This window comes from Durio zibethinus, chromosome 8, assembly GCF_047325235.1.
Source record: "Durio zibethinus cultivar Kanyao isolate XHJ-2024 chromosome 8, ASM4732523v1, whole genome shotgun sequence".
Classification (NCBI taxonomy): domain Eukaryota; kingdom Viridiplantae; phylum Streptophyta; class Magnoliopsida; order Malvales; family Malvaceae; genus Durio; species Durio zibethinus.
The window spans coordinates 25,927,745-25,953,434 of NC_143169.1; the positions used below are offsets into that span (position 1 = coordinate 25,927,745).

General features: G+C 34.9%; 5 protein-coding genes, 1 non-coding gene and 1 pseudogene across 23 annotated transcripts; 5 read left to right on the forward strand and 2 right to left on the reverse strand.

Moving 5' to 3' along the window:
- Nucleotides 1-194: 194 nt before the first annotated feature.
- Nucleotides 195-1,770, forward strand: LOC111278260 (FBD-associated F-box protein At5g22730-like). 2 transcript variants are annotated; one of them, XM_022864869.2, is made up of 4 exons: nucleotides 195-378; nucleotides 811-944; nucleotides 1,081-1,236; nucleotides 1,322-1,770. In XM_022864869.2, the coding sequence occupies exons 1-4, from the start codon at nucleotides 366-368 to the stop codon at nucleotides 1,583-1,585; spliced, it is 567 nt and encodes a 188-aa protein (XP_022720604.2). In that variant the 5' UTR covers nucleotides 195-365; the 3' UTR covers nucleotides 1,586-1,770. The 2 variants fall into 2 exon arrangements, with proteins under 2 accessions (XP_022720604.2, XP_022720603.2); XM_022864868.2 differs by having other exon boundaries at nucleotides 195-944; nucleotides 1,322-1,767.
- LOC111278261 (beta-glucosidase 46-like) lies at nucleotides 1,747-4,725 on the forward strand (annotated as a pseudogene).
- Nucleotides 2,728-8,259, reverse strand: LOC111278259 (RNA pseudouridine synthase 6, chloroplastic-like). Of its 16 annotated transcripts, XM_089765023.1 has the most exons (14): nucleotides 8,000-8,259; nucleotides 7,696-7,824; nucleotides 7,326-7,580; nucleotides 7,170-7,251; nucleotides 6,853-6,968; nucleotides 6,688-6,742; nucleotides 6,341-6,452; nucleotides 5,717-5,886; nucleotides 4,900-5,225; nucleotides 4,569-4,650; nucleotides 4,316-4,466; nucleotides 4,108-4,216; nucleotides 3,705-3,887; nucleotides 2,728-3,291 (listed from the first exon to the last, which is right to left on the reverse strand). In XM_089765023.1, the coding sequence occupies exons 1-9, from the start codon at nucleotides 8,236-8,238 to the stop codon at nucleotides 4,944-4,946; spliced, it is 1,440 nt and encodes a 479-aa protein (XP_089621149.1). In that variant the 5' UTR covers nucleotides 8,239-8,259; the 3' UTR covers nucleotides 2,728-3,291; nucleotides 3,705-3,887; nucleotides 4,108-4,216; nucleotides 4,316-4,466; nucleotides 4,569-4,650; nucleotides 4,900-4,943. The 16 variants fall into 16 exon arrangements, with proteins under 16 accessions (XP_089621149.1, XP_089621150.1, XP_089621148.1 ...); XM_089765024.1 differs by lacking the exon at nucleotides 3,705-3,887 and having other exon boundaries at nucleotides 4,574-4,650; XM_089765022.1 differs by having other exon boundaries at nucleotides 3,705-4,466; nucleotides 4,574-4,650.
- A 2,070-nt stretch (nucleotides 8,260-10,329) lies between these two features.
- LOC111278262 (cytochrome P450 77A2-like) lies at nucleotides 10,330-12,231 on the forward strand. The gene has a single exon (XM_022864870.2). It carries the CDS (start codon nucleotides 10,395-10,397, stop codon nucleotides 11,910-11,912), a length of 1,518 nt encoding a protein of 505 aa, XP_022720605.2. The 5' UTR covers nucleotides 10,330-10,394; the 3' UTR covers nucleotides 11,913-12,231.
- A 5,724-nt stretch (nucleotides 12,232-17,955) lies between these two features.
- Nucleotides 17,956-20,600, forward strand: LOC111278263 (cardiolipin synthase (CMP-forming)-like). The gene is made up of 8 exons (XM_022864871.2): nucleotides 17,956-18,611; nucleotides 18,692-18,758; nucleotides 18,861-18,935; nucleotides 19,032-19,083; nucleotides 19,546-19,631; nucleotides 19,753-19,827; nucleotides 20,047-20,141; nucleotides 20,229-20,600. Exons 1-8 carry the CDS (start codon nucleotides 18,130-18,132, stop codon nucleotides 20,320-20,322), a joined length of 1,026 nt encoding a protein of 341 aa, XP_022720606.2. The 5' UTR covers nucleotides 17,956-18,129; the 3' UTR covers nucleotides 20,323-20,600.
- Nucleotides 20,601-21,090: 490 nt separating this feature from the next.
- TRNAW-CCA (transfer RNA tryptophan (anticodon CCA)) lies at nucleotides 21,091-21,162 on the reverse strand. Its single transcript has one exon. It is a non-coding gene; the product is annotated as a tRNA-Trp (tRNA).
- A 53-nt stretch (nucleotides 21,163-21,215) lies between these two features.
- LOC111278264 (tobamovirus multiplication protein 1) lies at nucleotides 21,216-25,637 on the forward strand. 2 transcript variants are annotated; one of them, XM_022864874.2, is made up of 11 exons: nucleotides 21,216-21,765; nucleotides 22,315-22,405; nucleotides 22,514-22,566; nucleotides 22,854-22,946; nucleotides 23,094-23,165; nucleotides 23,364-23,436; nucleotides 23,579-23,624; nucleotides 23,720-23,783; nucleotides 24,090-24,143; nucleotides 24,934-25,011; nucleotides 25,100-25,637. In XM_022864874.2, exons 1-11 carry the CDS (start codon nucleotides 21,607-21,609, stop codon nucleotides 25,190-25,192), a joined length of 876 nt encoding a protein of 291 aa, XP_022720609.2. In that variant the 5' UTR covers nucleotides 21,216-21,606; the 3' UTR covers nucleotides 25,193-25,637. The 2 variants fall into 2 exon arrangements, with proteins under 2 accessions (XP_022720609.2, XP_022720610.2); XM_022864875.2 differs by lacking the exon at nucleotides 22,514-22,566 and having other exon boundaries at nucleotides 21,335-21,765; nucleotides 22,315-22,471; nucleotides 22,885-22,946.
- Nucleotides 25,638-25,690: the final 53 nt, after the last annotated feature.

Consider the following 25,690-nt stretch of genomic DNA (forward strand, 5'->3'; position numbering starts at 1 on the left):
CTCCGATGAGAAATGCCAAGAGTTTGGAGCTTAGTTTAGAACAAAATGTTAATGAGGGCAGGACTCAGCAATCGAATCTGCAGTTTACCGGGCACAATTCTTCATCGAATTCTGTCCTTGCTTCTAACAAAAGATGCTGTTGGAACAAGCGTGTTGTCAAAAACATGGCAGTTGGATGTCCATCTCCAACCTTGAGTTTCAAGAAGAATTCAAAGAGAGCACACTAAGGAGAGGAGGCTTCATGAATTTTGTGGAAAGAACACTTTTGCTTCATGACTATTCAAACTTACAGACATTCTAGTTAGACTGTCGTGTTTTGTCCGATGGTTCCCGTATTAATACATGGATATGTGCTGCTATAAAGCATGAAGTTCAGAGGTTAAAGCTAAAGCTTAACTTTAACGAATTTGTGTTGCCTCGTTGCCTTTTTACGTGTGTATCACTTGAGGAGTTAGATCTAGACTTCATATACGATCTCAAGATTACTTCTTTTATTTGCTTTCCAAGTCACAAGATCTTGACTCTTTCATCAATATTTCCAAATGACCATTCAGTGCAACAGTCGCTTTCTGGCTGCCCTAAGTTTAAAGAAATTAGTTCTATTTGAGTGTGAGTGGGAAAATGTGAAGGCTATTTATATTTATGCTCCAATGCTTGAAGACTTAGAAATATATGAACGTCAAACTGCATAATATCATCCTCCTGCTTGTCAATTCACGATTTCTGGAATGAGGCTCAAACTATTTTCTTATGAAGGTGAACTGAAAAATGATTACTGCATCGATGATGCACCCTCTCTGGCTAATGCAGTACTGAATTTCGGTGGAAGAGTAGTCATAAGAGAAGACGTAAGACATTTAGAAGCTGCTTATCGTGCACAAAAGCTTCTCAGGGGGCTTGCAAATACGTTGAAAGATTTATGGATATCACATGATACCCTTCATGTATGTTGTGGCCCTCTTCACCCCTTCTAATTTTACGTGTCATGTTCATCAAATTCATTTTTGAATTAAGGGGCTTTCCTTAAGCTTTTGGTTATAAACTTGTGGTGTAATTCATTATCCTGTATTCCTGTTGTAGGTTCTCACCTATGCAGAAGAATTGGCTGCTCATCTGCCGTTGTTTCATAATTTGAATAATATAGAAGTGTTTGATGAGCCAATGGATTCTGCTTGCAGAGGGCTACTGAACATTCTCCAAAACTCGCCTCATCTTGAATCTCTTCATTTTCTGGAGGTATATATCTTATCTTGATTTCCAAGTTGTTGCATCCTTGTATTGTTATTACAGAAGAAAATTGTGGTTCATGCTGTCCTTGTAGCGAATCTGCTTGTCTAAGCATGCGGAGGAACATGATAGGATTTTCGATCCAGTGCCTGCATGTTTCTTGACCCACCTGAAGACTGTCAAAATCTGTTTCTTTGATGAATCTGAAGAAGTGCTACATGTTGTAAAGAGCCTGCTTGAAACTGCAACAGGCTTGGAGAAATTATGGCTTCAATCCAGTGGGGGAAAGAGGATTTATGACCTGTTATCAGCTCATTCTGAAGGATTAATGAATTGCAAAATAGCTTTCTACTGTTAATTTTTAATTAGAGCAGTCAATTTCAAGCTTTTGGTTTATCATCTTAACTCTGTTTTCGGACATGTAAAGCAGATATGGTAGCTTTATTTTAATTATGACATGGGCTTATGTCTATTTGACTAATTATCCTATACATTGAAGATTTCAAGCCTCTTTTTCTTACTTATTAGTTTTGTTTCTTATTACTTTTTGGTAGTTGTTCTTTTTCTTCTCAGAAAGTTTGAATCAAAGCAGATGAAATATGATCTGTCTGCATTTCCTCCCAACTTTCTCTTCGGAACTGGCTCTTCTGCTTACCAGGTTTTCTTCACCATCTTTAATCTGTTATACTCGTCAACTGTGTCAATTAAAAATGTTAGAAAATAGAAAAAAAAAATGGTGAAATATATGCTTCTTGTTCTTTTTCTATTTTCAGTTTTGAGTTTCGGCAGTATGAAGGTGGTTACTTGAGTGATGGTAAAGGATTGAACAATTGGGATGTCTATTCCCACAAACCAGGTAATTCCACCTCTCCCATCTTTATCATTTTTGCAAAAACTCTTTGAATAGAAATTGACCCTGAATTCTATATTTTTTATATTAGGGTGTAATTTCCATTAATTCTACAAAAAGAAATGATATGTTTGATATTGCAGGAAACTTAATTGTTGATGGAAGCAATGGAGACATTGCGGTGGACTATTATCATCAATATTTGGTATGCCTAGCTACTTATCCCACTGTATAGGCCCCAAAGCCCTTCTTCCTTTCCCAAAGGCCCCATTTTCTTGCAATCCTTAATCCCTTTTTCCTTTTCCTTCATCAATGTTAGATTCGGACCAGTTAAGTAATGATTTAATGAATTCAAAAGATAAATTTAGTTATAGATCACAGCCTATTGAGGGAAATCATTTGCAAGGAGAATTTATTCTTAAAGATAAAAAGTTCTGTTTTGTAAGATTGACAGCATATGATTATTTATTATGTTTTTGATATAGGAAGACATTGATCTGATGCATTCGCTTAGAGTCAGCAGCTATAGATTCTCTATTTCTTGGGCAGAATTTTACTTAGTAAGTCTTTGACAGAACCATGAATGATTTGTGATGCTTAAGATGTAGTTAATTGAAAGTTGAAACAGAAGGGAGATTTGGAAAAGTCAATGCAGCCGGTATCAACTTCTATAACAAGTTAATTGATGCTCTACTACTTAAAGGGTTTTGTTCATTTCTTCAATGACTTTTCTCAAGCATGCATAAATACCATAGCCCAACGGTTGTCGAGCCTCCGTTTCAGGCATTAAACCATTTGTAACACTGAGACACTTTGATTTTCCTCGAGAACTTGAGGACAGATATGGAGGTTCGCTTTGTCCCCAATCACAGTAAACTATCTTGTTCAAGTTTTAGTTCTGTCATGGGCATATGATCTCACGTTTAACCACATGCCTGAAAATGGCATGCCACATTGCCACTGAAGACTTTGTTCTGGTTTGAATATCAGGGAGGATTTTTCATATTTTGCGGATATTTGCTTTAACTCCTTTGGAGACGGGGTGAAGTATTGGATCACCTTCAATGAACCCAATTTCCAAGTCAAGTTTGGGTATCGTATAGGAACATTCCCACCATCTCATTGTTCCTGGCCGTTTGGAAATTGTACCAATGGGGATTCAGAGACGGAGCCCTCTGTAGCAGCACATAGCATTATCCTATCAAACGCAGCTGCTGTTCATATTAACAGAACCAAATACCAGGTATTAATTACATCGAAAATGTAAATGCCATTGATGTAATGCAGATTTAGCAGCTGTAGGGACATAAAGTTAAGACATTTCTAAGTTATAAATGATGAACGTTTAGGCGAAGCAAGGGGGTAGCATTGGAATCGTCTTGAGTTGCGTATGGTATGAAACCCATCAGCAACTCAATAGCTGACAAGCTAGCAGCTGAAAGAGCTCAATCCTTCTCTATAAATTGGTATGTTTCTTCACCATTCTCTTCATCAATTTTTGCATATTCATTTGCATTCATATTATATGTTGAATGACGCCTAACTAAACTTAAATGCAGGTTCCTAGATCCAATCATAGTCAGAAGATATCCTCCTGACGTGCAAAACATTCAAGGATCTATTTTACCTGAATTTTCAACAACTGAGAAGGAGAATCTGAATAAAGGACTGGATTTTATTGGAATTAACCACTCAAGTTGCTATATCCAAGATTGCATGTTCTCTGTGTGTGAACCTGGAACAGGAACCTCAAAGACAGAAGGATTTTGGGTAGAAAGTTCGCAGAAAAATGGGACCCATATCAGGGAACCTGCATGTAACCTTAATTTATCACAACTGTGCTGCATTGCTAATGTAAGCTAATAGCTGAAGCTCTCCCCTATGCAGACTGAGCTGAGTTGGCAGAATGTTTATCCCCAAGGAATGGAGAAGATTGTGACCTATCTTAAAGAGAGCTACCACAACATGCGCATGATCATTACTAAAAATGGTAGGAAAGACATGAGGTGTAATTTAAATGTAAAACTTACATATTTGCTCATAGTATCGTGCGGTGAGATGAGCGAAGCAAAATCCATCACTGAAGAATTTTTACATGATATTAAACGAATAAAGCACATGGCTGGATTCTTGGATGCACTGTCAACAGCAATCAGGTGAGAATAAAATTAAAAATCTGTGGTTTATTACAGAAACCTGAAGAAACCTTTATCATAGTGCTGTTATATTGATTCAAACCTGCCATTACATTGGGTAAGTGGCTTTCTCCTACATCGTTGTGCAAGCTTCTTACTATTCTTGCGGTTCACAAATTTTCAAGTTTAGCTCCATAGTCCACACCGTAGGAGACCTCCTCTGGTCCATTGAATAGCCTTACCATGCTGAAAAGCTGGTAAAGTGAGCAAATATTATGTATACTGTGACATTGAAGATAAGGGATTAATCTTGTTCTCTTAATGCTATCAGGAAAGGAGCAGATGTGAGGGGTTACTTTGCCTGGTCTTTCTAGACAACTTTGAATGGAATTTTGGATATACGTTCAGTTCGGACTTCACCACGTTGACTATAAGACGCTGAGGAGAAGTCCAAAATTGTCAGCAACTTGGTACAAAAAATTCATCTCAAAGCATGGCAAAGTAAAAGACTAGAAAGCAGAACATGCTCAGAATCGTCCTTAGTGTTGGCCTTAACAATGAAAGTAAAATCCTAACAATGAAAGATTCTTAAGAAATCTCCTCCAAGGATGTAGCTGATCTTGTATCATTTTCAGTCCCCTTCATTTACAAGGTCGTCAGAAAATAAGATGGATAATGCCTTCTCACCCTGTGAATTGTAAATTTCTCCTTTCTGAATCAGGTACTTTAATCTAAGCCTTTCTGGATCTCCACCAGGGAGATCTTGCTTCATAAAAGTGCTCACCATCATCCCATGAAATTTGACATGCCTGAAGGCCAATGGCAACACTTGGCTCTTTTCCATACTGGGCAATCCACTCTGTAATAGCCATTTCTTTATCATTGTCACTAGTGTACTTCTTACATTTACCAAATGGGTTAAGCCCAGGATTGGCCACCTCTGCAATAGCAGCTGGCATGTACATTGAGTCACCCACTATTGGTGCCCCACAGGCAGCCAGTTGTGCGCGAACCTGCATCAAATGTTTAGTTATTAAAGTCTATTCTCCTTTTGCCTTGACTATGAAACATTACATTGAGGTTTGTTCTTCTCTACAAACAAATAACATCTAAATGAGGGTTGAGGGATGCATAGATGGACTGTCTACTTCAATATTACTACCAACGACTTTTTCTACAAGAACTGAATATTTCAGAAACCCTTCTAATTGTAAATGAATTATATGGAATAAATGAATTTCATTTCCCTGAGACTCTAGGCTTTCTAGATTCTAAACCTCATCCTAATCTAGAAAAATCTTTTCTTAAAATTCATCTCTAAAAGAAAGAGCATGTTACAGGAAGTATGGCAATACAAGACTATGATTACCTTTTCAATGCCACCATAGACTGGGGAAAATGATACTATTAGAGAAATGCATAATCATACTCTAACACTATGCAAGGCTTATGAACTGCATATCAAGTCAACTTAGAAGACTAGAGAAAGAAATAACTGAATAACCTGATGAGTCCGACCAGTCAAAAGGTTTATTTTACACTCATAAGCATGATCTTTTGAAGGCCACCCAGAGTCTTCAATACAGTAATTTTCTTGAATGGAGGAATCTGGCCAGGGAACCTCCTTGCATTCCATAACCTCAAGTTGACACAAGTACCAACCTTTAATAAAGTCTGCAAGTCATAAATTCCAGGCTCAACCCATATTACAAAAGTATCAAGAAAATGGTAATAAGCAAAGATCTGCAAACAAAATGTATCAAGAAAATTAGGAAAAAATAATCTCCACATAATTGTAGAAATCATGTAATGACTAATGAGCAAAAGAAAATTTTTAACTGGAACCCCAATTGGCAACTGATAGTAGTTTCTCACATCCACTGAAAAGCCTATAACAGGAATGACAATATTTCCTACTTCCAATAAATTAGCTTTTAAAACAGAAACTGGGCACTCGTATCAACTCATGAAGAGGAAAGAGGGAAAAAGGTTGAGAAATCACATGGACAAACTGGAGCAATATGGAGTCCGCACATCTTTATTCTCCATGTTTTCCCTCATTCTTAATGCTTTTCACGTGGAATTGAGAAACTAACTACAAAATGTTTAGGATACGGTATTACTTTACCTTCTGAGACAAGTCTAGGAGCAATGTTGATTGGACGCATATAGTGTGTTATTAATCCAATTGGTACAGGAGCAGCTGTGAGAGCAAGATAAAGTTTCTTCACCTTTTTCTCCTGTTGCAAAAAAACCAGAAAGCTTAAGTGCAAAGCAGACAAAAGAACAAACAAAGACAAAGTAAACAAATATTCATTTGCTACATCAAATTTTATACACATATGGATAGTTAATTAGTTAATCTATTTATATTGAAAAAGCATAAGTTTCACAGAAATATCAGCTACGATTATGAATTGAAGCTCCCAAGTAGAACTATCTTTCTCAAGTTATATAAACCTATTAGAAACTTACTCTGATTTTTCCATGAAAAACTGAGCAATACTCCTTAGTCCTAGCTAACACAACACTGCAAGTAAATCACCAGCCATTACTCATCACACCAAAAAATAATGGAAATAACAAAAAAAAAAGTCTATAATCAACCACAATCGAAGTAATATCCATAAGATACAATACCAGCCTTCTGTGCAATTATCTATCTGATGAGTAGTCTTCAATGGGGTGGAAAATCCCAAGGCACGAGTGGCAAATGTTACACAACTTTCTTCAATATTATCTGTAGTTCCTCCAACCTAGTCAAGTTGACATAGAATATAGATGTTATAATTCATCTATTAACTCATTGCAAATCTTTGCAATCACCTACAGAAGGATAAAGGAACATCATGCCACGCCTCACATTCACAAACATTGAATTAGGGCATGTATTAAACATAATGACTGCTTTGCTGAGTTCAAATTACAACTGAAAAAGTAAAGAATCAGTCACATACAGATGTACCAGCAGGTTTGTCCAAAACCACATAAGAGTCAGTCACAGCTATAATTCTCGATTTCCAGTCAATTTCATAACACCTGGTCCAAATACAAGTCTCACTAATATTACACTGGAAAAAATAAAGTAACAAGTGTAGAAAGTAGTGTTTCACCTTGGGAAACGTTTGGGGTGTACATGCACACGTAAGTATGTTCCAGCTTCAACAAACTGATCAGCATGTGTTATACGGAAGGTCTTCTGTGCTTCTCGTACAGTTTTTCCCTTAATGGATGCTCTTTTTCTCAAAACTGATGGTTCTGTTACTTCCTTAAATATCCTAATTTGCTCTGGGGTGGCACTTGGAGGAGGCTGTGGACACACAAGGGCATAATATACTGCTCCAAAGTGGATGAGATCTGCAACAAACCTTCAAAGAATGAAATTTTCTCTATATCACTCTGTTCTGATTAATTAAAGCTGAGTGCAAAACACTACAAATCACATAGTTTAAGACAAAGTAAACAAAAAGAAAAATCACTTACGAAGGAGGAAGATCCAGTGCTCTACAGATGTACTCTAGAACAGGCCCTCCTTCAGAAATAACCAAGTGTTCAACTCTTGGCGGGCCATTGTGTGAGGGGCATGGAACCAACCGATTATATTCGGGATAGCTGCAAACGAAAGGAATCTCAATTACAAAATAGAGAACTCACATCAAAGAGGTTGAATATCAAGAAAAAGAAGGATAACCTCAATACAGCACAACTTATTACAGAAGAACTGACAGAGGCCAACAAAACTCATCAAATTGTGACAACAAAAAAGAAAAAAAAAAGGCTAAAGTACCTATTTACAGAAGTAGTAGCTGTCTGAGCAATATCCACTTTGGAAGATAAACAAGAGAGCTCTCTCTTGCTTGAACTCAAACAAGACAAAACAGTACTCTTGTTGTTGCTCTTGTCATGCTTATGCAAGGCAGAAACATTCGTCGAGGCTAACATGCGCAGGAGGGGCACCGGAGCACTGAGACAACGGTAGTAGCCATTGCTGAAGATTGAAGCTAAGCCCGCTGAACCCATCTTCATGGTTTAGCTTGCAACGTTGTGGCTTTGCCCTTTTTGAGGTTTTAAGATTATTTAGATAGGATTTGGGTTGACGTCCAACATTTGGGCCCATTGGGTTGCAACCAATCTGGAAATTCCTTGGTCTCAATTCGTACTCTGACTTTGGGTTCAACCCATAATTAATGAGCCTTACTTATTATTAAAACCCAAAGGTCTATTTATCTTATTCATTGAACGCCTTGCTCTCCCAACATCAATTTCTTCAATCTGCAACTTCCATTGAGGGAAAGTGATTTTGAATTATAAAAAGGATGTTTCTTTTCATAAATTCCAACTCCTTTATCTAAATATTAGAACTTGAGAATTTTAAATCAAAATGAAAAGCTTTAGTTGCTAGGATTTCTCATTGGGAAAGAAGGGAGAGCTTTTCTTATAATTACATGATTAGATAATCATTTAAATTATGGAAAAAGCATGCATGAATTTGAAATTTATTTATCATAAATTTATATTATTCAAATTCTATGGTCTACGATTTTCCTCTTATCCAAACAAATGATCATTAAAAATAACCTTGAACAAGAACTTATTCACTAATTCTCAGTCTCATTTGGTTACCATTTTAATGCGAAACAATCACCATAACTAGAAAAAGAAAGCACGCGCCACTGCTTTTGGTATATATTTTTTATATATAAGATGTTTTTGTTATATAAAATTATAGGTCGAAATTATTTTTTTAAAATTTATATAATTTAAGTTATTAATATAATTTTTAAAAATATAATAAGATATAAAATTTTAATATCATGAATTAAAAATAATTTTTTTTATTTTGAGAGAATTAAATTATTTTTTATCCAAAAAATAATTAATTTTTTTATAATTTTATATTTTTTAATATAAATAAAATATAATATAAAATAATTATTATTATATTTTATCCATCGTACTACATAGTAAATATCTATTTTTCAATAAAAATGGTGTAGAGCTCTGGCATTAACTGTGAGTAGGAAAATTTAAACCGATATTGGCCAAACTAAATAATTACAAGTGGACGCTGAAGCTCGTGAATATGAACCCAACTCATAAATTTTCCTACCAACCCAATCTCGGAAAAAGAAAATAATAAAAGAAAAATCCAAAAAAAAAAAAAAGAGAGAGTAGTCAACTCGTTAACCATTCTAGATGTTGAAGTACTACTGTACTAGCTAGCTAGAGAAAAGAACCAGAAGGTATAAATAAGGCAGATCGATGACCACCAATGAACATATCCAATAGCCATGGGGTTTTTATCTTTTGGTCCAATATTCACAATTTTTTTGTTCACTTTCACTTCATTAAAGTTTTAGGACTTCGGTAAGCAACTCGTGCATGCATTAACTCCTGAATCCTGATTACCGCATTAAGGCTTCATTTGAGTGGTAAAATTGATTATGGTAAAATTAAAAATAATTATAATTATAATTGATAAAAAATTATTATAATAATAGTTAAAAAATTTTAATAAAAATTTTATATTGATTTAATTTCATTAAAATTGTCATGGAGATGTGTTTAATTGTATCATGTTAATCTAGTATGAAAGAATCCAAATGGAAACCAAATCTTCGAAGGTGGTCGTCTTACCATGTTGAAAGCCACAGGCTATGGATAAAACATGCAAAACCGGCCAGCAATGCCTCACCAGTAATCGACATATTGAAATATTCATGCATGGATAACTTTACCATGCGATTTTAATTATTAATTTCATCGAGATCCAAATTATTTTTTTCCTTTTTCATGATAATGACTCACACCAGAATTTATTAATTCTCTTCTCCTTACTTTTGCCCCCTGGATGCTAACTTCAATTTACGATCAAACAAGCTAATAACTAACTATGTCGGAGAATTAGAACAAATATATTAGAATAAATCAAAATTTAGTTGAATATATAAAATTGAATTTGTGTGATCCAAACATTGTTACTACTGCTACTTGTAGCTGTACACATATAATAAATGCATCTAATAAAAGAATTTAATATATATGGATAGGTGGTAGACCAAATTCATTTAATTCACTCTTTCACATTCTATAAAACCTGCCATAAATTTTTCACTACCCTGTTTGTTTACTAGTACCTTTCCTACACTTTTTTTTTTTTTCTTTGCTGTTCATCTCAAGAAATGGAGTTGGTAGACCTTTTCATTATTGGTTTGGCACTTATCTTCCTCCGTCTATGGTGGCGGTACTGGTCAGTTTCTGGTGGCGGACCGAAGAACCTCCCTCCAGGTCCGCCTGGCTGGCCGCTTGTTGGAAACCTGATCCAAATTATTCTCCAACGTCGACATTTCATCTTTATAGTGCGTGAGTTGCGTAAAATATATGGTCCAATTTTCACCATGCAAATGGGGCAACGGACTATGGTGATTGTTACAGACTCCAGGCTCATCCATGAAGCCCTAGTTCAGAGAGGCCCCACTTTCGCCTCCCGGCCACCGGACTCACCGATCCGGCTGTTGTTCAGTGTTGGGAAATGTGCCATCAACTCTGCGGAGTATGGACCTCTATGGCGAACCCTGCGCAAGAACTTTGTCACTGAGCTGATAACCCCTGCGAGAGTGAAGCAATGCAGTTGGATCCGCAAATGGGCACTAGAAAACCATATGAAGAGAATCAAAAGCGAGGCTTTTGAGAATGGGTTTGTGGAGGTAATGGGCAACTGCAGGCTAACTGTATGTAGCATCTTAATCTGCTTGTGTTTTGGTGCAAAGATCTCCGAAGACCGGATTAAGAAAATAGAAAGCATACTTAAAGATGTAATGTTGATAACATCACCACAGCTACCAGATTTCTTGCCTATCCTTACTCCACTGTTTCGCCGGCAAATGAAGGAAGCTAAAGCATTAAGGAAGAGGCAACTGGAGTGTTTGGTTCCACTGATAAAGAATAGAAGAGCTTTTGTGGAGAAGGGTGAAAACCCTAACAAAGAAATGGTAAGTCCAATCGGTGCAGCCTATATAGACTCTCTCTTTGGACTAGAGCCAGCAACCCGAGGCCCATTGAGTGAAGAAGAGTACGCAACTTTATGTTCGGAGGTGATTAATGCCGGTAATGATACCAGTGCAACAACTGTAGAATGGGCAATGCTTCACTTGGTAATGAATCAAGAAATCCAGGAAAAGTTGTACCAGGAAATTGTTGACTGTGTAGGCAAAGATGGGGATATTAAAGAAGAAGATGTGGAGAAAATGCCTTATCTTGAAGCTGTGGTTAAAGAAACTCTCAGGCGACATCCTCCGGGTCATTTTCTTTTATCTCATGCAGCTATAAAGGACACTGAGCTTGGTGGCTATACAATTCCAACAGGAGTTTATGTCGAGTTCTATACTGCATGGATCACTGAGAACCCGGATCTTTGGTCGGATCCGAGTGAGTTCAGACCCGAGAGGTTCCTTCATGGTGATGGGGTTGGTGTGGACGTAACGGGGACTCGGGCGGTGAAGATGTTGCCATTTGGAGCAGGGAGACGGATTTGCCCAGCTTGGAATCTAGGCATTTTGCACATAAAATTGTTGCTTGCAAATATGGTTCAAGCATTTAAGTGGCTGCCGGTTCCAGATGCTCCACCTAGCTTGACTGAGACTTATGCTTTCACTGTTGTGATGAAGAACCCTCTCAAGGCTGTCATATTACCCCGGTAAGAAATTGGCGCTTGAACCAGCCAAAAAAAAAAGAAGAAAAAAAGAAAAATGTTGCAGCTTAGATAATATTTACTTAGGTTTAGTTAATCTTAATACTTTTGATATGGTTTGTTGCGTGTTTAATCCTGTATTTCAAGCATTTACTTTAGAAAGCCATTTCCAATGCTCTCTAATTCTTGCTAAGCAAACAAGAAGTCACTTCACATTATTAATGCTAATTGCCCAATTGATGGTTCTAAAATAATGAATTAGTTACCAATCAGACAATTGATTTGATGTAGAGTAGTCTTGAAAATGATTTTTTGTGGATTTAAATTAATCTCCCTACGAGAAATTAATATTTAAGAGCCATATATGAAATTTAATACTTATAACTCTTTATTGTATCCTTAAATTGATACATCTTTACAAAAAAAAGAAAGTGATCGACGGTAAATAGCCAAAAGCTTCATACTTTATTGCTTCCAGTGGTTAGGAATTGATCAATGACTAATTGGGAGATGCCTAAAGATGCTTTAGAATTACTTAAAATAATGAGACATTACTATTTTCATTTATTAATATTTGATAAATTATATATATATATATATATATATACTCACAGATATGTGCCTGTTCGATATGTATGTTTGCTTCAAAATGATACTTATGATCATGGTTTTTCGTATAAATGGCTAAAAATGAGAAAAATTTTAATTGTTATAATAGTAATTATAACTTAATCAATGCATGGACCATTGATCCTAGCACATGCAATAATACTACTACATACAGTAACATGGATTCCCCATTGCCCATTGGCTCATTGCACCAATTTGATGGAAAATTTGTGATTATACCTCCACACCAATACGGCCATGTTTCTCCTCCCATGGTGTAAGAAACAAAGAATAAACAAAAGAAAATAATACTAAGTTGTCTTGTCTCATTCTTTAAATTTGGAATCACAAATTAAACACAGCCTGGCTGGTTGCAGACGATAAAATTACCGGCCACCTGAGTCTCTTAAATGCGAGCAGAGGGTTTTTCTTAAAAAAAAAAAAACATTAATTGCATTCGCATTGGCAAACTGGCAAGAGCTAGCTATCATGGCGGGTGTTTGCTGGACAAAACGGTTGACAACGATTTTACTTGAGTAATGTTATTGTAAGTGATATATCATATTATGTTCTCTTGGCGTCAAGATGACAATTGTTCTTGAAATCTTTTGTAAAGTAATTTTTTCGACATCAAAACTCAAAATATTACTCATAAATATATCAAAACAAACTCAAGAAATATGAGTAATTCAGTCATTTCAAATATGGTGTGGCAGTAGCGAACCCCATTGAAAATCTTGAAATGCTGAAGGGTAGATCAAGCTAATAAATGTTTGGCGCAAAATTCAAAAGAAAATGGCACTATTTTGCCATAGTAATGCAGGCCATTCGATGTCAACCCACAGCCAACTGCTAACTGCCAACGCTGTTAATGATCTGCGCTAACTGGTCTGTTCGCGTGCTCTGTAAAAAAATAAACACTAAAACCAGCCAATGTACATTGCATTTGTATCTGCCCATGCTCTGCAGGAATGGAGCTGGACACTGAGAAAATAGATATACTATAAGTTGGTCGAAGCAACGGGCAACATATATATATATATATATATCTGCCTGTGTAATGTTTATAATTTCTGGAATAGACAAAAGGCCAAGCCTTGGTGCATGAACATTAAGTTTAGACTATACGTAGGGTTGATTATTATGTGATCATTGCCATATAATCAAGTTTAAAAAATTTTAAATTAGAATGGATTTTTGAACAAAGAAAAAGAAGAAAAACTTGAAGATATGCATACGTAAGTAAAGAATTCAGTGTGTGATCTCCAATACATGCATTGAAGCTATCTGGCTGGCTGGCTGGCAGGCAAATAGGAAAAGACTAATTCAATGACTGAAGGAAACCAATCTCTGGTGTCAGGTCTTCACAATAAAGTTTTCTTTTATTTTACAGCTGCCTTCATTTATTTCGTTTTTCATTGTGTTGTGGAAAAACAACACAACAAGGATCAAATGTACTATGGGTAATCGGCAGGTTGTCGCTCCATATTTGAGTTTATGAATATGGCAAATCCCTTGCTCAACTGAGATAAAGTAGCTCAATAACTTCACTAATTGAATCAATTGACGTGCCATAGATGAGACTATTTGTTTTTCCTTTACTTAATTATCGTTAATTTCCAAAGTTTTAATGGTATAGTTCAACATCCATTGATGGCAATCGACCATGGCAACCGCGAACCTATCCGAATTAACTTGCACAGGTAAAATGCTAATCAAATCTTAAAAACAGTCTTAAGCAGAATTGAAAGTTGAGACAGAAAGTAGGTGAAGCAAGTAAATTTGGGCGTTGGAGCTGAGTCAAAAAGCAAATGATACGATTCCTATAGTAATAATGATTTCTGGCTTGTTGGATCCGTTGGAAATGGCACGGAGTTTTTGTGATTGAATGCTATATGTATAATATTTTTGTAGAGATACAGATCATCGGGCCATCGCCCACTCTTGTGGGGGGATATTCAACTTCTCTGATCTCCTACATGCTTCTGCCATTGATGGTGTCACAAAGTGTCAGGAATATTTATATATATATATATATATGCAAAGGACAAGGTAAACATATTTATCTAACTTTTATTTGTTTAAACATTTAATTCCTTTAAGGCTGTCTGATCTCTATGCCTGTTATTGGGAGAGCCTTTATTATATATATGAAATTTATAAAAAAATTTTTAAAAAATAATTTAATAAAAACTTTAATAAAAAAATTAAATTAATAGATTGATCGAATTTAATATGAAATCAATAATATATAAAAAAAATTAAAAATATTATTTATTATTTAAATTTAATAAATATTTATTGAACGATAAAAATTTTATCAATATTTTTATTAAAAATATATAACTAAAAATATATCAAATTTTATTTTTTTCAAATTTTGCATACTTTATTATGTAACAAAAATTTTCGATTTATAAATTTTAATTTTTGATTTTAATTTTTATTTAATTATTTCTAATAAAAAGATTCATAAATTTTACACAAAGTTGGGCCAAGGTTTGGTGCCCAATGATCTTGCGACCTGGGAAATGTGGTGTTGGGCTTTCAGCCAAACATCAATTAATGCCCAATGATTGATTTTTATGGACTCATTGCATTGAGCCAGTCTTTTCTATCAAGAAATTTGGCCCTCAAAGTTGGGTTCTTCTAGCCCGATACCCTTATTTCAAGACTGTTGAAGCCCAATAAATTTCTGTTTCTTGCCTCGTGGGCCCATTGCTGCAGTGCACACTAGTCACTAATTCCTTTGACCGTTTGGTTGGAACTTAAAAAGTACTGAAAACTATATTTCCGCTTGTTTCTTAAAAAGCTTTTGCAGGTAGGGTCGGGGTAATTTTTACTCACCTCCAATTTTATCTAATTTTATAATCATAAAATTCGTATTTATATTTGATTTGAATTTTTTTCTATTTTTTAATATTTAAATTTGATTCCGATATGATATTATATAAATAGTATCTGATCAAAAATTAATAAAATATTATTTTTTATAATAAAAAATTTTATTTTTTAAATAATTATATATAAAAAAAATTTAAAAAAATTTTTTTAATATAATATCAGGTCAATTGAGTTTGTTTAAAATTCAAACTCGACTCGACCTCGATCTTTTTTTAATAATATTCAATTTAATCCAAAATTTGATTTCAAAAAAAAAATTAATTTTATGAGATCAAATCAGATCATAATCCGTCGAACTCGAATCAAATAATCATCCTTGATTAAGATTTGTTTGACATCCAATTTCTTCTTTAGATATTCATAATTTTTGGTCGGATTTTTCTGCTTCTGTTTCAAATCTTAGGAATTTGATTTTACAATTATATAATCTGCTACTCTTGAAGGATTGGAGCATATATTTCTTTTTCTTTTTTTTTTTTTAACATTTTTTTGCATGGTTAAATTTGAGATAAAAAACTTACACGTGGCCAAAGTGGCCTTATAAATTGTCATCATCCTCTAAACCCTTGCAAAACCTAACAAATAAAAAAATTTTAAATACAACATTACTTTCCAGAGTTTTATCTTACTTGTCATTCGATTCAAAATCAGGTAGGAAAAGCAATGCTTTATTTGATTTTGTAAATTTCCAAGCTGCAATTCATCTTAATTTTTATGTTTAGACGAAACAATTGTTACCATTTTTTTTTTTTTTTTTTACATTTTTTCGCATGGTTAAAATTGTGGAAAACTTACAAGTGGCAAAGTGGCCCTTACAAAACGTCTTCGGATCATCCTATAAACTCTTGCAAAACCTAGACAAATCTAAACACAATATTACTTAAACCTTTGCAAAACCTAGAAAAATCTAAACGCAATATTACTTTCCAATGGATTAGAGGAATACTGTTTTATTTGCCTTGTCTTTCTATTTAAAACTGATTTTTTTATTTTATAAATGTTAACTGACATCACGTTATGTAACAGTCCCTTCAAATTTCAAGTATTTAGTACCATGTATTACTATCTTCACGAATATTTACCAAAGAGTGATCAGTATCCGTAATTAAGCTCTAATCAGCATCCCTCATTATTCTTTGATAAAAAAACTTGAATCACTGCAACATTATTTTTCAAGAAACAGTATTTTATCTGTCTTTCTAAAGGACAAGTCTCATATCTATCTTGTCTTTCTATTGAAATCGGAAAAAGAAAAAAAATAATTTATAGATTTGCAGGCTACAATTCATTTGAATTTCTATGTGATTGTGCGATAAATCTAAATACAATATTACTTTTTATATATAAAACGAAGTTACTGTGAAAATCTAAACATAACATTCTTTCTAAAGGAACAGTGTTTTTATTTTTTTATTCAAAATAAAAAAAAAAAACAAAAAAACAATTATACTTAAACAAACTGATTATATAATCTACAATGAAATATAGGTTAAAACCCCGAATCTGATCCGACTTAATGCTTTAATAAACTTGAATTCGATTTTATTCGAATTTTTTTTTGTTTTTTTATACCCAAACCCGATTTTGACCCGATACTATATAAATCGTATCCGATTTGATCCGAATTAATAAAATATTATTTTTAAAATATAAAATATTATTTTTTAAATATAAATATTTAAAAATATTATTATATAAATATATATAAATAAAAAATTAAAAAATTAATTAAAAATATTTTTTTATATAATATCGGATCGGATTTGCATAAAACTGAAAACCCGACCCAACATCAATTGTTTTCTAATCTTACTTAACCTGACTCGAAACTCGAATTTAAAAAAAAAAAAATCGACCTCATAAGATTAAGTCGGATCGAAATCTGTCGAAAAATAGTTGAATTGCCGTCCTTAGTTAAAATTAGAGAAATACATGACAAAAATGACTTGCAAAACCTAAAAATTTCTAAACACAATATTACTTTCCAAAGGAATAATATTTTATCTGTTTTGTCTTTCTATTTAGAATTGGGAAAAAAAAAATAGAGAAAAATCAATTCTTTATTAATAAAGAAAAAAATAATCTATTTGACTTTGTAAATTTTCAGTTTATAATTTATCTTAATTTACGAAGCGATTATGCAAGCAAAAAAATGGGAAAAAAAAAGCATTCTAAAGCAAGAAAAACACTCTAAAACAAGGAAGGCTGTTAAATAAAAGCAAAAGCAAGAGAGATGCTTAAGAAAAAGCAAGAGATAAAGCACGAGAGATGCTTGAAAATGAGAGGCATTCTGAAGCAAGAGAAATGCTTGAAAAGGCGAATCGATATTGATTCAATCCAATGTTTATTACAAAGTTTAAAATTACAAAAAGATTATATGAAACATACATAAAAGAATTTAAAATTTACAGGGGATTACCTTAGCTTTTGGAGTATCTAGATTCTTCTAGAAACCTCCGTACTTTGGGTCTGTTAGGGTTTGGTGCCCCCACACTTGGACCTAGTTCGTTTTGGGCCCTTCTAGAGGCATTTTCTTTGGTATGGGGAGTCTGTGTGGGTGGGCTGTGTGTCTGTTGCAAGGCGTTATCATCGATCTTCCCGAAACCCTTGCAAAACCTAGGAAAACCTTAACATAACATCATATTCCAAAGGAAGGTGTTTTGTTTGTCTTGTCGTTTTATTCAAAACCGAGAAAAAAAAACAATGCTTTATTAATGGGGATTTACAGATATCTGCAAACTCTAATCACAAAAAACTCTAGAAAAACCCGAACTTTTTTTACCGTTGCATCAACAAATTCAACGACTTATGTAATCCCACCTCTATCCTCTCCTCTCTTTCACAGTCGAGTCTCACCTTCTGCTCCCTCTATTTCCAAATGGATCGCTCCTTTGAATGGCCCTCTCTTCCTCTCTTCTCCTCCTTGGAAACTCTCTCAATCCGCCACTCCGCTTTGGGGAAACGTCGCCGTTTTAAGAAAAGTTCAAGCTTTAAATCTTGACTTGATTAGAGGCAGTGGAGCTAAGTCTCCAGTGAAGCTACGATTCGGGTCGGTCCTATCAGACCCGAGAGTCTCGGTTCGGGTGGAAACCAGCAAGGAAGGGACTAAGGAGTGGGAAGCTGTGTTGGAAAGTTTTCTGAATTTGCCCAATTTACTTTCAATGAGTCGATTGGTTTCTGGCCCTTTGCTTGGATGGTAACTTTTAAAATAATTTTTTTTTTCTTTTAGTTTCAAAAAATTGATTTTGCTGAAATTATTTAACAAGTTAAATGCAGGATGATTGTAAACGAAATGTACGGTTTTGCATTTCTGGGGTTGGCTATGGCTGGTGCAACTGATTGGGTATGGGTTCTCTGACATTTCTCATACCATGGAAACAAGTAAAAATTTTGTATATGTCATGAGAATTTAAGTTCCTTTTATCATTTCTGTTGGTTTTTCTAGTTGGATGGATATATAGCTAGAAAGATGATGATTAATTCAGTCGTGGGTTCTTATCTTGATCCTCTAGCTGACAAGGTAAATGACTGATGCTACTTACTCCTTTATATGTTTTTGTCACTTGCTTCTGCGTTTCGTTTGACAGGTAGTTTATTTTCGGTCTTCTTGGTATAGGTTCTTATCGGATGTGTTGCTCTGTCCATGGTACATAACCATCTTTTGCACCGTAAGTAATCTGCATTTGTTTGGATCTTCTGCAATTCTCTGGTTATTACCGTTTGATGAGATACTGAGTATAACATGTTGTAAGGAGTATTGGCTCGCTTTCCTTGCATCCACAAAAAAGTGTTCTATCATACAAATACGCATGAGGTTTCCTATGTCAAATGCTGAAATTATTCGTAGTTGGACTAAAAGTTTAAGAGATGCATTAGTTTCTGGTAATTGATCACTGCTGTGCAACAAGGATAATTTGGAATCATCATAATTTTGCAGTTTTTGCAAGTAATTGCATCAGAGTCCTTCATCTTGATTTCTCTTTAAGAGGCCATTAATACAGGGAATTGCGGCTGTTTTAACAGTAATAATCTATGTATGTTATTTGATACTTATATTTTGCACACAGAGGCACTAAATTATCTGTAAATGTTTGATTATGGCTATCTTATTAATTTTCTATGCTGTAAAGCTGGACTTGTCGGGCTTGTTGTCTTGCGAGATGTTGCCCTTGTTAGTGGTGCATTGTACCAGAGAGCTATTAGCTTGGATTGGCAGGTGAAGTTGCTTAATTGAAATTAATGAGCATATGTTTTTGTTCCAATTGTTTTATGGCTTGGCAAACTTTGCAATTATTTATCTAAGTCTTGGCTGTTATCGTTGGACTTTTTTGATTCAGCGGAAAAATTGGCTAGATTTCTTCAATCTTGATGAGACTGGTCCACAGAAGATTGAGCCTCTCTTTATAAGCAAGGTAAGAATCATCTTTTGTTTTCCTAATTGGGTGGAATAGAGGGTAAGCTGTGGAGTCTGCATGTCTTTAGCATTTTAACAACAAATAGACACTGAGAACAAGAGTAGAAAATGGTGACAATACTTGGACAAATGCCATATGGAGAATGCAAAAAACCTGAATGCTGGTGGTGGTGAAAACGGTTAATGCCATATCTGAAAAGACTTCAAATTTTTGCAGGTTAACACAGTTTTCCAGCTGATTTTAGTTGCCTCAGCTCTCCTTCAACCAGAGTTTGGAACACCAGAAACTCAATCATGTATCACATACTTAAGGTAAACTAATTGACTCTCTGCTCATTAGATCATACTCTTAACTAGATTACAAGGCACAAAAACTTATTTTTCATGACATACCAACAGTTGGCTAGTGGCTGCAACAACAGTTGGTTCTACCATTGGGTATGGAGCACAACACATGAGAAAGAGACCTGGGTTGATCACAAGAAGGTCCTAGTTTGAACTTTAGTGCAACTCTTAGACAATTGATGAGTTGCTATGGTTCTGGCAGCCCATTTGTGAGCATAGAGTACAAGCTGGATGTAGAGTCAAAGGAGCGTATTGATTGCTTGTAAATGGCCTACACCTTCTTGTAATAAAAGCAACAGATACAATCAACTGTCAATGAATACAGCATTGGCAAAGCATGCTATTTAGCATAGAATAATTTAAAAGTCGTAAAATTTTGTCATTGATGTTTAACCTCTCTTTAAGAAATTATAGTAATTTCTGCCATGTCCCAGTCTCTAAATGCATCCGTTTCCATTTTCGCTTCACTCGAGCAACACCTATTGGTAGGGGTGATTCAATAACTGAATCGATCAGTTCTGAATTCGAACATGTAAAAGCTTCCACTAGACATGACTATCCCAAAAGTTTACAAATTAAATCACCTAATGGGATAAACATCATTCACGTGAGAGGATCCGAGATTCCTCGTCTCATTGTCATTGCCTAGTGGTAGGAGGCGCGGCTGATTTCGAGGATGCGATCGGGGTTTTGCTTTGACTTTAGGAGGGAGAGGGCGGCGCGTGATTTTTGTGAGAGGTGAGACGGGTGGAGCCGTCTGGGGACAGGATTGAGAAGTGGCGGCGGTGGAAAGATGCGGTGGTTGTTGATGTACGGATCCGGGATTGGATTACACCCAAAGGAGTATTCTTTTACCGGGCGGAAAATACGGAAGTGGTGGGAACAAAAAGTACAGATCCGAGTTGAACCGGGGTCTTGAACCCGACGTGAATCGAACACGCAACCTTCTGATCTGGAGTCAGACGCGCTACCATTGCGCCACGGATCCGGTTATAGTGTTTTGTGAAAGTCTATTTATAAATAAAAAATAATTGGTGTAGTGAAACTTTCTTTTATTTCTCTAAAATTTACGGCACATGGGAAAAAGACAAGAAAAAAAGTAGTAAAGAAGGAAAGTTGAAAAAAACAAAATTAAAATTGCAACCACCGCATTCGTTGATGAACTCGTAGAATCTTAGGTGAGACTCGAGAGAGCGACCATAGAGGAAAGCAAAAAAGGCTTCATTGCTGAAATTAGTTATTAGCATCTCCTTTTGGACCGACCGGTAGAAACATTTAATTTAGTTGTTCTCTTTCTAGTTTCTTCGTATCTCTCTTACACGGTAGTATTCTTTCGTGTCTCGACTTCTCAAATTTTCTTTTCTTTTTCTGCTTTTTTGTTTGGGTGAGGGGATTTTGACTTTCCCGGGAAACCTCGGGAAAATAAGAAAAAATGGTTAGAATGACGAAAATGCCACTGAGCTTAACGCCTATGGAGCTTCCAGCTCTGGTGTCCAATTGGTGGGACGAGATCAATGACTCGACTCAATGGCAGGATGGCATCTTCTACACTCTCTGCGCCACTTATGCCCTAGTTTCCTCCGTTGCTTTGGTCAGCTTTCTCTTCTTTCCTTTCAATTTTCAGGTTTTTATACGTTTTTATTTGGTTCATTGAACTGTTCGATTTTTTTTGCTTGGATCAGTGCTGAGTAGACAATTTGTTTCAAGAGTTGATTTTTATTTTCATAATTTTTTTTTTCATTTTAATAGTTTCCAGTATTTTAGGAGTCAAAGGTGATTACTTTGTTTAGAGTGACATTGTAATAACTGCCATTTTTCCCCTAATTTTTTTTTATTTTAGTTAAATGATTGGAGTAAACTATACTTGGCAATTTAAAAAAACACAGTGACACGAAACAATCGTGATACAATAATTATATATGGGATTAACATGACACGAATACACGAATTTTAATATTTTACACAATATAAATACACGAATCACCAGGTCTAGAGTAAACATCTGATGTGAAATTAAAGCTTTTAAATTTTAATTTTTCTGTGAGTTTCATTGTTAATTATTTTGATTTGGAGAAGTTTGTTCATGGTATAATGATCTTAGATAAGTTTGCATGTAATAATTGGTGTTTTTACCGTGCAGATACAATTAATAAGGATAGAATTGAGAGTGCCTGAATATGGTTGGACGACGCAGAAGGTTTTCCATCTTATGAACTTCATTGTTAATGGAGGTCATTTCAAAGTCTTCAAAACACATGGAAGTGTTTTCTATTACATTGTTATTAGGATTATAAGATGTAAGTTTGGTTTTTTGATTGTGAGTTTTCTTGTTATTGCAGTGCGTGCTATTGTGTTTGGATTTCACAATCAAGTATTTGTATTGCATCCCAAGGTTAGTTTGCTATGGAATCAAGAGATATTCGTTCATATGCTAAAGTTTTTATCGTCTGAGAAAAAGCTTGCATTGGGTTTCAAATTCAATAAGATTACATTTTCTATTTGGGCATGATAGACAAATTCGTTTTACTTTTTCTAGGACAAATTAAGACCTCTTGGGTAGCATAAGGGAAATAATTAGAATGCAATTTGAGAGAAAAATGGAGTATATAACTAACAAATTGTTATGATCCAATGACACGAAGCTTTTATACTGACATTAGCCATTACTTCTTGAACTAGGTACTCACATTCGTACTGTTGGATCTACCAGGCCTTCTATTTTTCTCCACATACGCATTACTTGTCCTGTTTTGGGCAGAAATTTATCATCAGGCAAGTTACTTTTCTTATTTGTTTTTGTAAAACGATGTGTCCAATTTGGCTGGTCCTTGATCAATAGACTTGAGCTACGAACTTTTGGAATTGGTTCTTTCTTGTACTTGAGGAACTATGACATTTTACATTTGACATTATGAGCAGGCAAGAAGTTTACCAACGGATAAACTCAGAATTTTTTTTGTATCAATCAATGTTGTTATATACTTTATACAGGTGTGCTCCAACTTGCATCCTTTTGTGCTATTTACTTTGTTTATTACCATCATTAAGTAGGTTAATCTCAGAAGGATATTATTGTATCTGTTTATTTATTACTCTCTCAAATTTTTATCTCAAAGTTTGCTGCCACTACTAGCTCTGACACATTCTTGGCGTGTAAGTCAAGTTAACAAATTGAAGTTTTGACTTCAGGTCTGCATTTGGGTGTACCTCTGGATAGATGACAACAGCGTGGTGGAATTCATTGGAAAAATATTTATTGCTGGTAAGTGTAATAGTGAATCATCAAAACAAGTTTAACAAGGTTTATCTCTGGGTATTAGTCTTTTTTCGCAATAGAAGGTTTATGCATGTTAAATCTTCTTTTGTTTAACGGTGCCACTTATTTTCTTTATTGTTTTCTCCAGTGGTGTCATTTATAGCTGCTTTAGGATTCTTGTTGTATGGTGGAAGGTAATTGTTGTTTGTTAACACAATACTTATGGATATTATGACTAGAGTATATATTTCTAAAAATGTGCTAATCCTGCTTACTTAACTCCTTCCAGATTATTTTTTATGCTACGACGTTTCCCTATTGAATCAAAAGGAAGAAGGAAGAAGCTTCATGAGGTATTTTCCTTCCAATCCTAGTAAATAACAATTCATTTCTATTGTAATTCTAATGTAGCATAAGTTTAATGTGCATTTCTCTATGTGCTAACTGTTTGGTTTTTAACTTGGCATCATTCTGGGGAAATTACTTCAAATTAATTTGGGCATGTTCATGAATTTATTGAGAATATTTTCTTGAATAGAGTACAGCAACACCACATAGCCAACCATATGTGATGTGAAAAGGGCTATTTTGTTGTTGTAGGACTTTCTCGGCATTAGTATTGTTTACTGGATCTCCTCTTTTTTTTTTTCTGTCTGTAGGTTGGATCTGTTACAGCCATTTGTTTCACCTGCTTCCTTATTAGGTGCTTTGTGGTAAGTTTTTCTCTTTTGACCAAACTTTGGGGTAGGTTTAAAACTATATAATTTACACTTGGAAGGTTTAACTACTACTTATTCATCGTGTCTCTTGTATTTGACTCATACAGCAGTGTCTCTGTTCTCAATAGATGGAAATCTATTTGATTATTATATCTTGAGGCAAATTAATAATCTGAAAGCTCAAATATGTATGACTTAGACATGCTACATCCTTCATATGAGAGAAAACCTCTGGGAAATTTAGTTTGTATAGTATTTTTCTTTTTTTTTAGATTAAAATGAAGCAAAAGACTTTAAACAATCTTTTCCAAGAAAACCTCATACTTGATGAGTTTATTCTTTTTACTTTTTCTTCCTTTTGAATCAAAAGGAAGCTTGAACCTTGCCTGGAGTTTTCATTGTCTCAACATTCTTGCTAATAATGACTAGAAGAGGCACGCAAAATAGTATGCCTCTGGCTAAATACTCCCAGTAATAAGTGAATAGCTGAATGCAAGTCAAAATTAGGAATTTGACCATAGAGAGCGGCATTAGTGCATGCTTCACATGAGTTCTCTTCCTAGGTTTTGTCTTAGATTGCCTTAGCAAGAGAAATTGGTCAAGAAGTTGAATGTTATGAGTATTTTTATGGCTCTCATAAAATGGGTTATCAACAATGTTAGAGGTCAGTATTTGACCCAGATAATTTGAGCTTGACAACAGTTACAATGACTCAAATCACTCAACAGTTACAATGCTTTTTTGTTTATTTGGTTGCTAAAATATTCCTGCTTTCTATGTGCAGGTGGTTTTATCTGCTTTTGATTCAGATGCGTCACTTGATGTTTTGGACCATCCAGTTTTAAACTTGATCTATTACATGGTATTTTACAAGTCCTTCTTATTTGTGGCCACCTATTTCTCTCACTTGTATTTTCTTAAACATGTAATTTCTATTGGTCAAATTACAGCTGGTTGAGATCTCACCTTCAGCTCTAGTCTTGTACATCCTGCGAAAGTTGCCTCCAAAGAGAATATCTGCCCAATATCACCCCATCCGGTAGCCTGAATGCTTCTTTGTTCGTAGGATTGTATTTCCCCCTAGAAAAATGGTTTTGGCATGGTTTGGACTTTGGAGGGTTAGTTAGTGTTGGAGTCGAGCGAGGGAAATGGAGCCAGAGAACAATCCAGAAGTAGAACTGGAACGGCTGATGGTGCTGGCAAAACTTTTTACGTGTATACATAGCTATTTGCAGCTTTCTTAGAAGGAGATCATTCAATTGATTTCTTCATGAGTTATTTGATCGAATGGTCGTTAATCGACACTTGTGCATTATTGGTTGAGAATTGGAAGATTATTTGTTTTTTCTTGTAGGTTCAATCGTCGATGTAGTAGTTCTTCGATGTCTGTTCTTAGAGATTGAGTTTTGTTTTGTGTTTTGTAGCTGTTTTTTTCAGCATTTATCCTAAGAGTTTAGTAAATGTTACATAATAGTTTGCCTTGCTGTGGATTTTGGAGCAACCATCTGAATATCTGATAGCTACCCATGAAAAGCAAATCC

Bases quoted from the DNA above. Each gene is read 5' to 3' on its own strand.
- LOC111278260 (XM_022864868.2), top strand. From the start codon at position 729: ATGAGGCTCAAACTATTTTCTTATGAAGGTGAACTGAAAAATGATTAC. The intron at 945-1,080 runs GTATGTTGTGGC...TTCCTGTTGTAG, and splicing joins TATCACATGATACCCTTCAT to GTTCTCACCTATGCAGAAGA. The intron at 1,237-1,321 runs GTATATATCTTA...CTGTCCTTGTAG, and splicing joins AATCTCTTCATTTTCTGGAG to CGAATCTGCTTGTCTAAGCA.
- LOC111278259 (XM_089765024.1), bottom strand. From the start codon at position 8,238: ATGAAGATGGGTTCAGCGGGCTTAGCTTCAATCTTCAGCAATGGCTAC. The intron at 7,825-7,999 runs GTACTTTAGCCT...TTTCGTTTGCAG, and splicing joins GCTACTACTTCTGTAAATAG to CTATCCCGAATATAATCGGT. The intron at 6,743-6,852 runs GTATTGTATCTT...ATTTACTTGCAG, and splicing joins GATAATTGCACAGAAGGCTG to TGTTGTGTTAGCTAGGACTA.
- LOC111278262 (XM_022864870.2), top strand. From the start codon at position 10,395: ATGGAGTTGGTAGACCTTTTCATTATTGGTTTGGCACTTATCTTCCTC.
- LOC111278263 (XM_022864871.2), top strand. From the start codon at position 18,130: ATGGGGATTTACAGATATCTGCAAACTCTAATCACAAAAAACTCTAGA. The intron at 18,759-18,860 runs GTATGGGTTCTC...TGGTTTTTCTAG, and splicing joins TGGCTGGTGCAACTGATTGG to TTGGATGGATATATAGCTAG. The intron at 19,084-19,545 runs GTAAGTAATCTG...TATGCTGTAAAG, and splicing joins ACATAACCATCTTTTGCACC to CTGGACTTGTCGGGCTTGTT.
- LOC111278264 (XM_022864874.2), top strand. From the start codon at position 21,607: ATGGTTAGAATGACGAAAATGCCACTGAGCTTAACGCCTATGGAGCTT. The intron at 22,567-22,853 runs GTTAGTTTGCTA...TTCTTGAACTAG, and splicing joins TATTTGTATTGCATCCCAAG to GTACTCACATTCGTACTGTT. The intron at 22,947-23,093 runs GCAAGTTACTTT...CATTATGAGCAG, and splicing joins GGGCAGAAATTTATCATCAG to GCAAGAAGTTTACCAACGGA.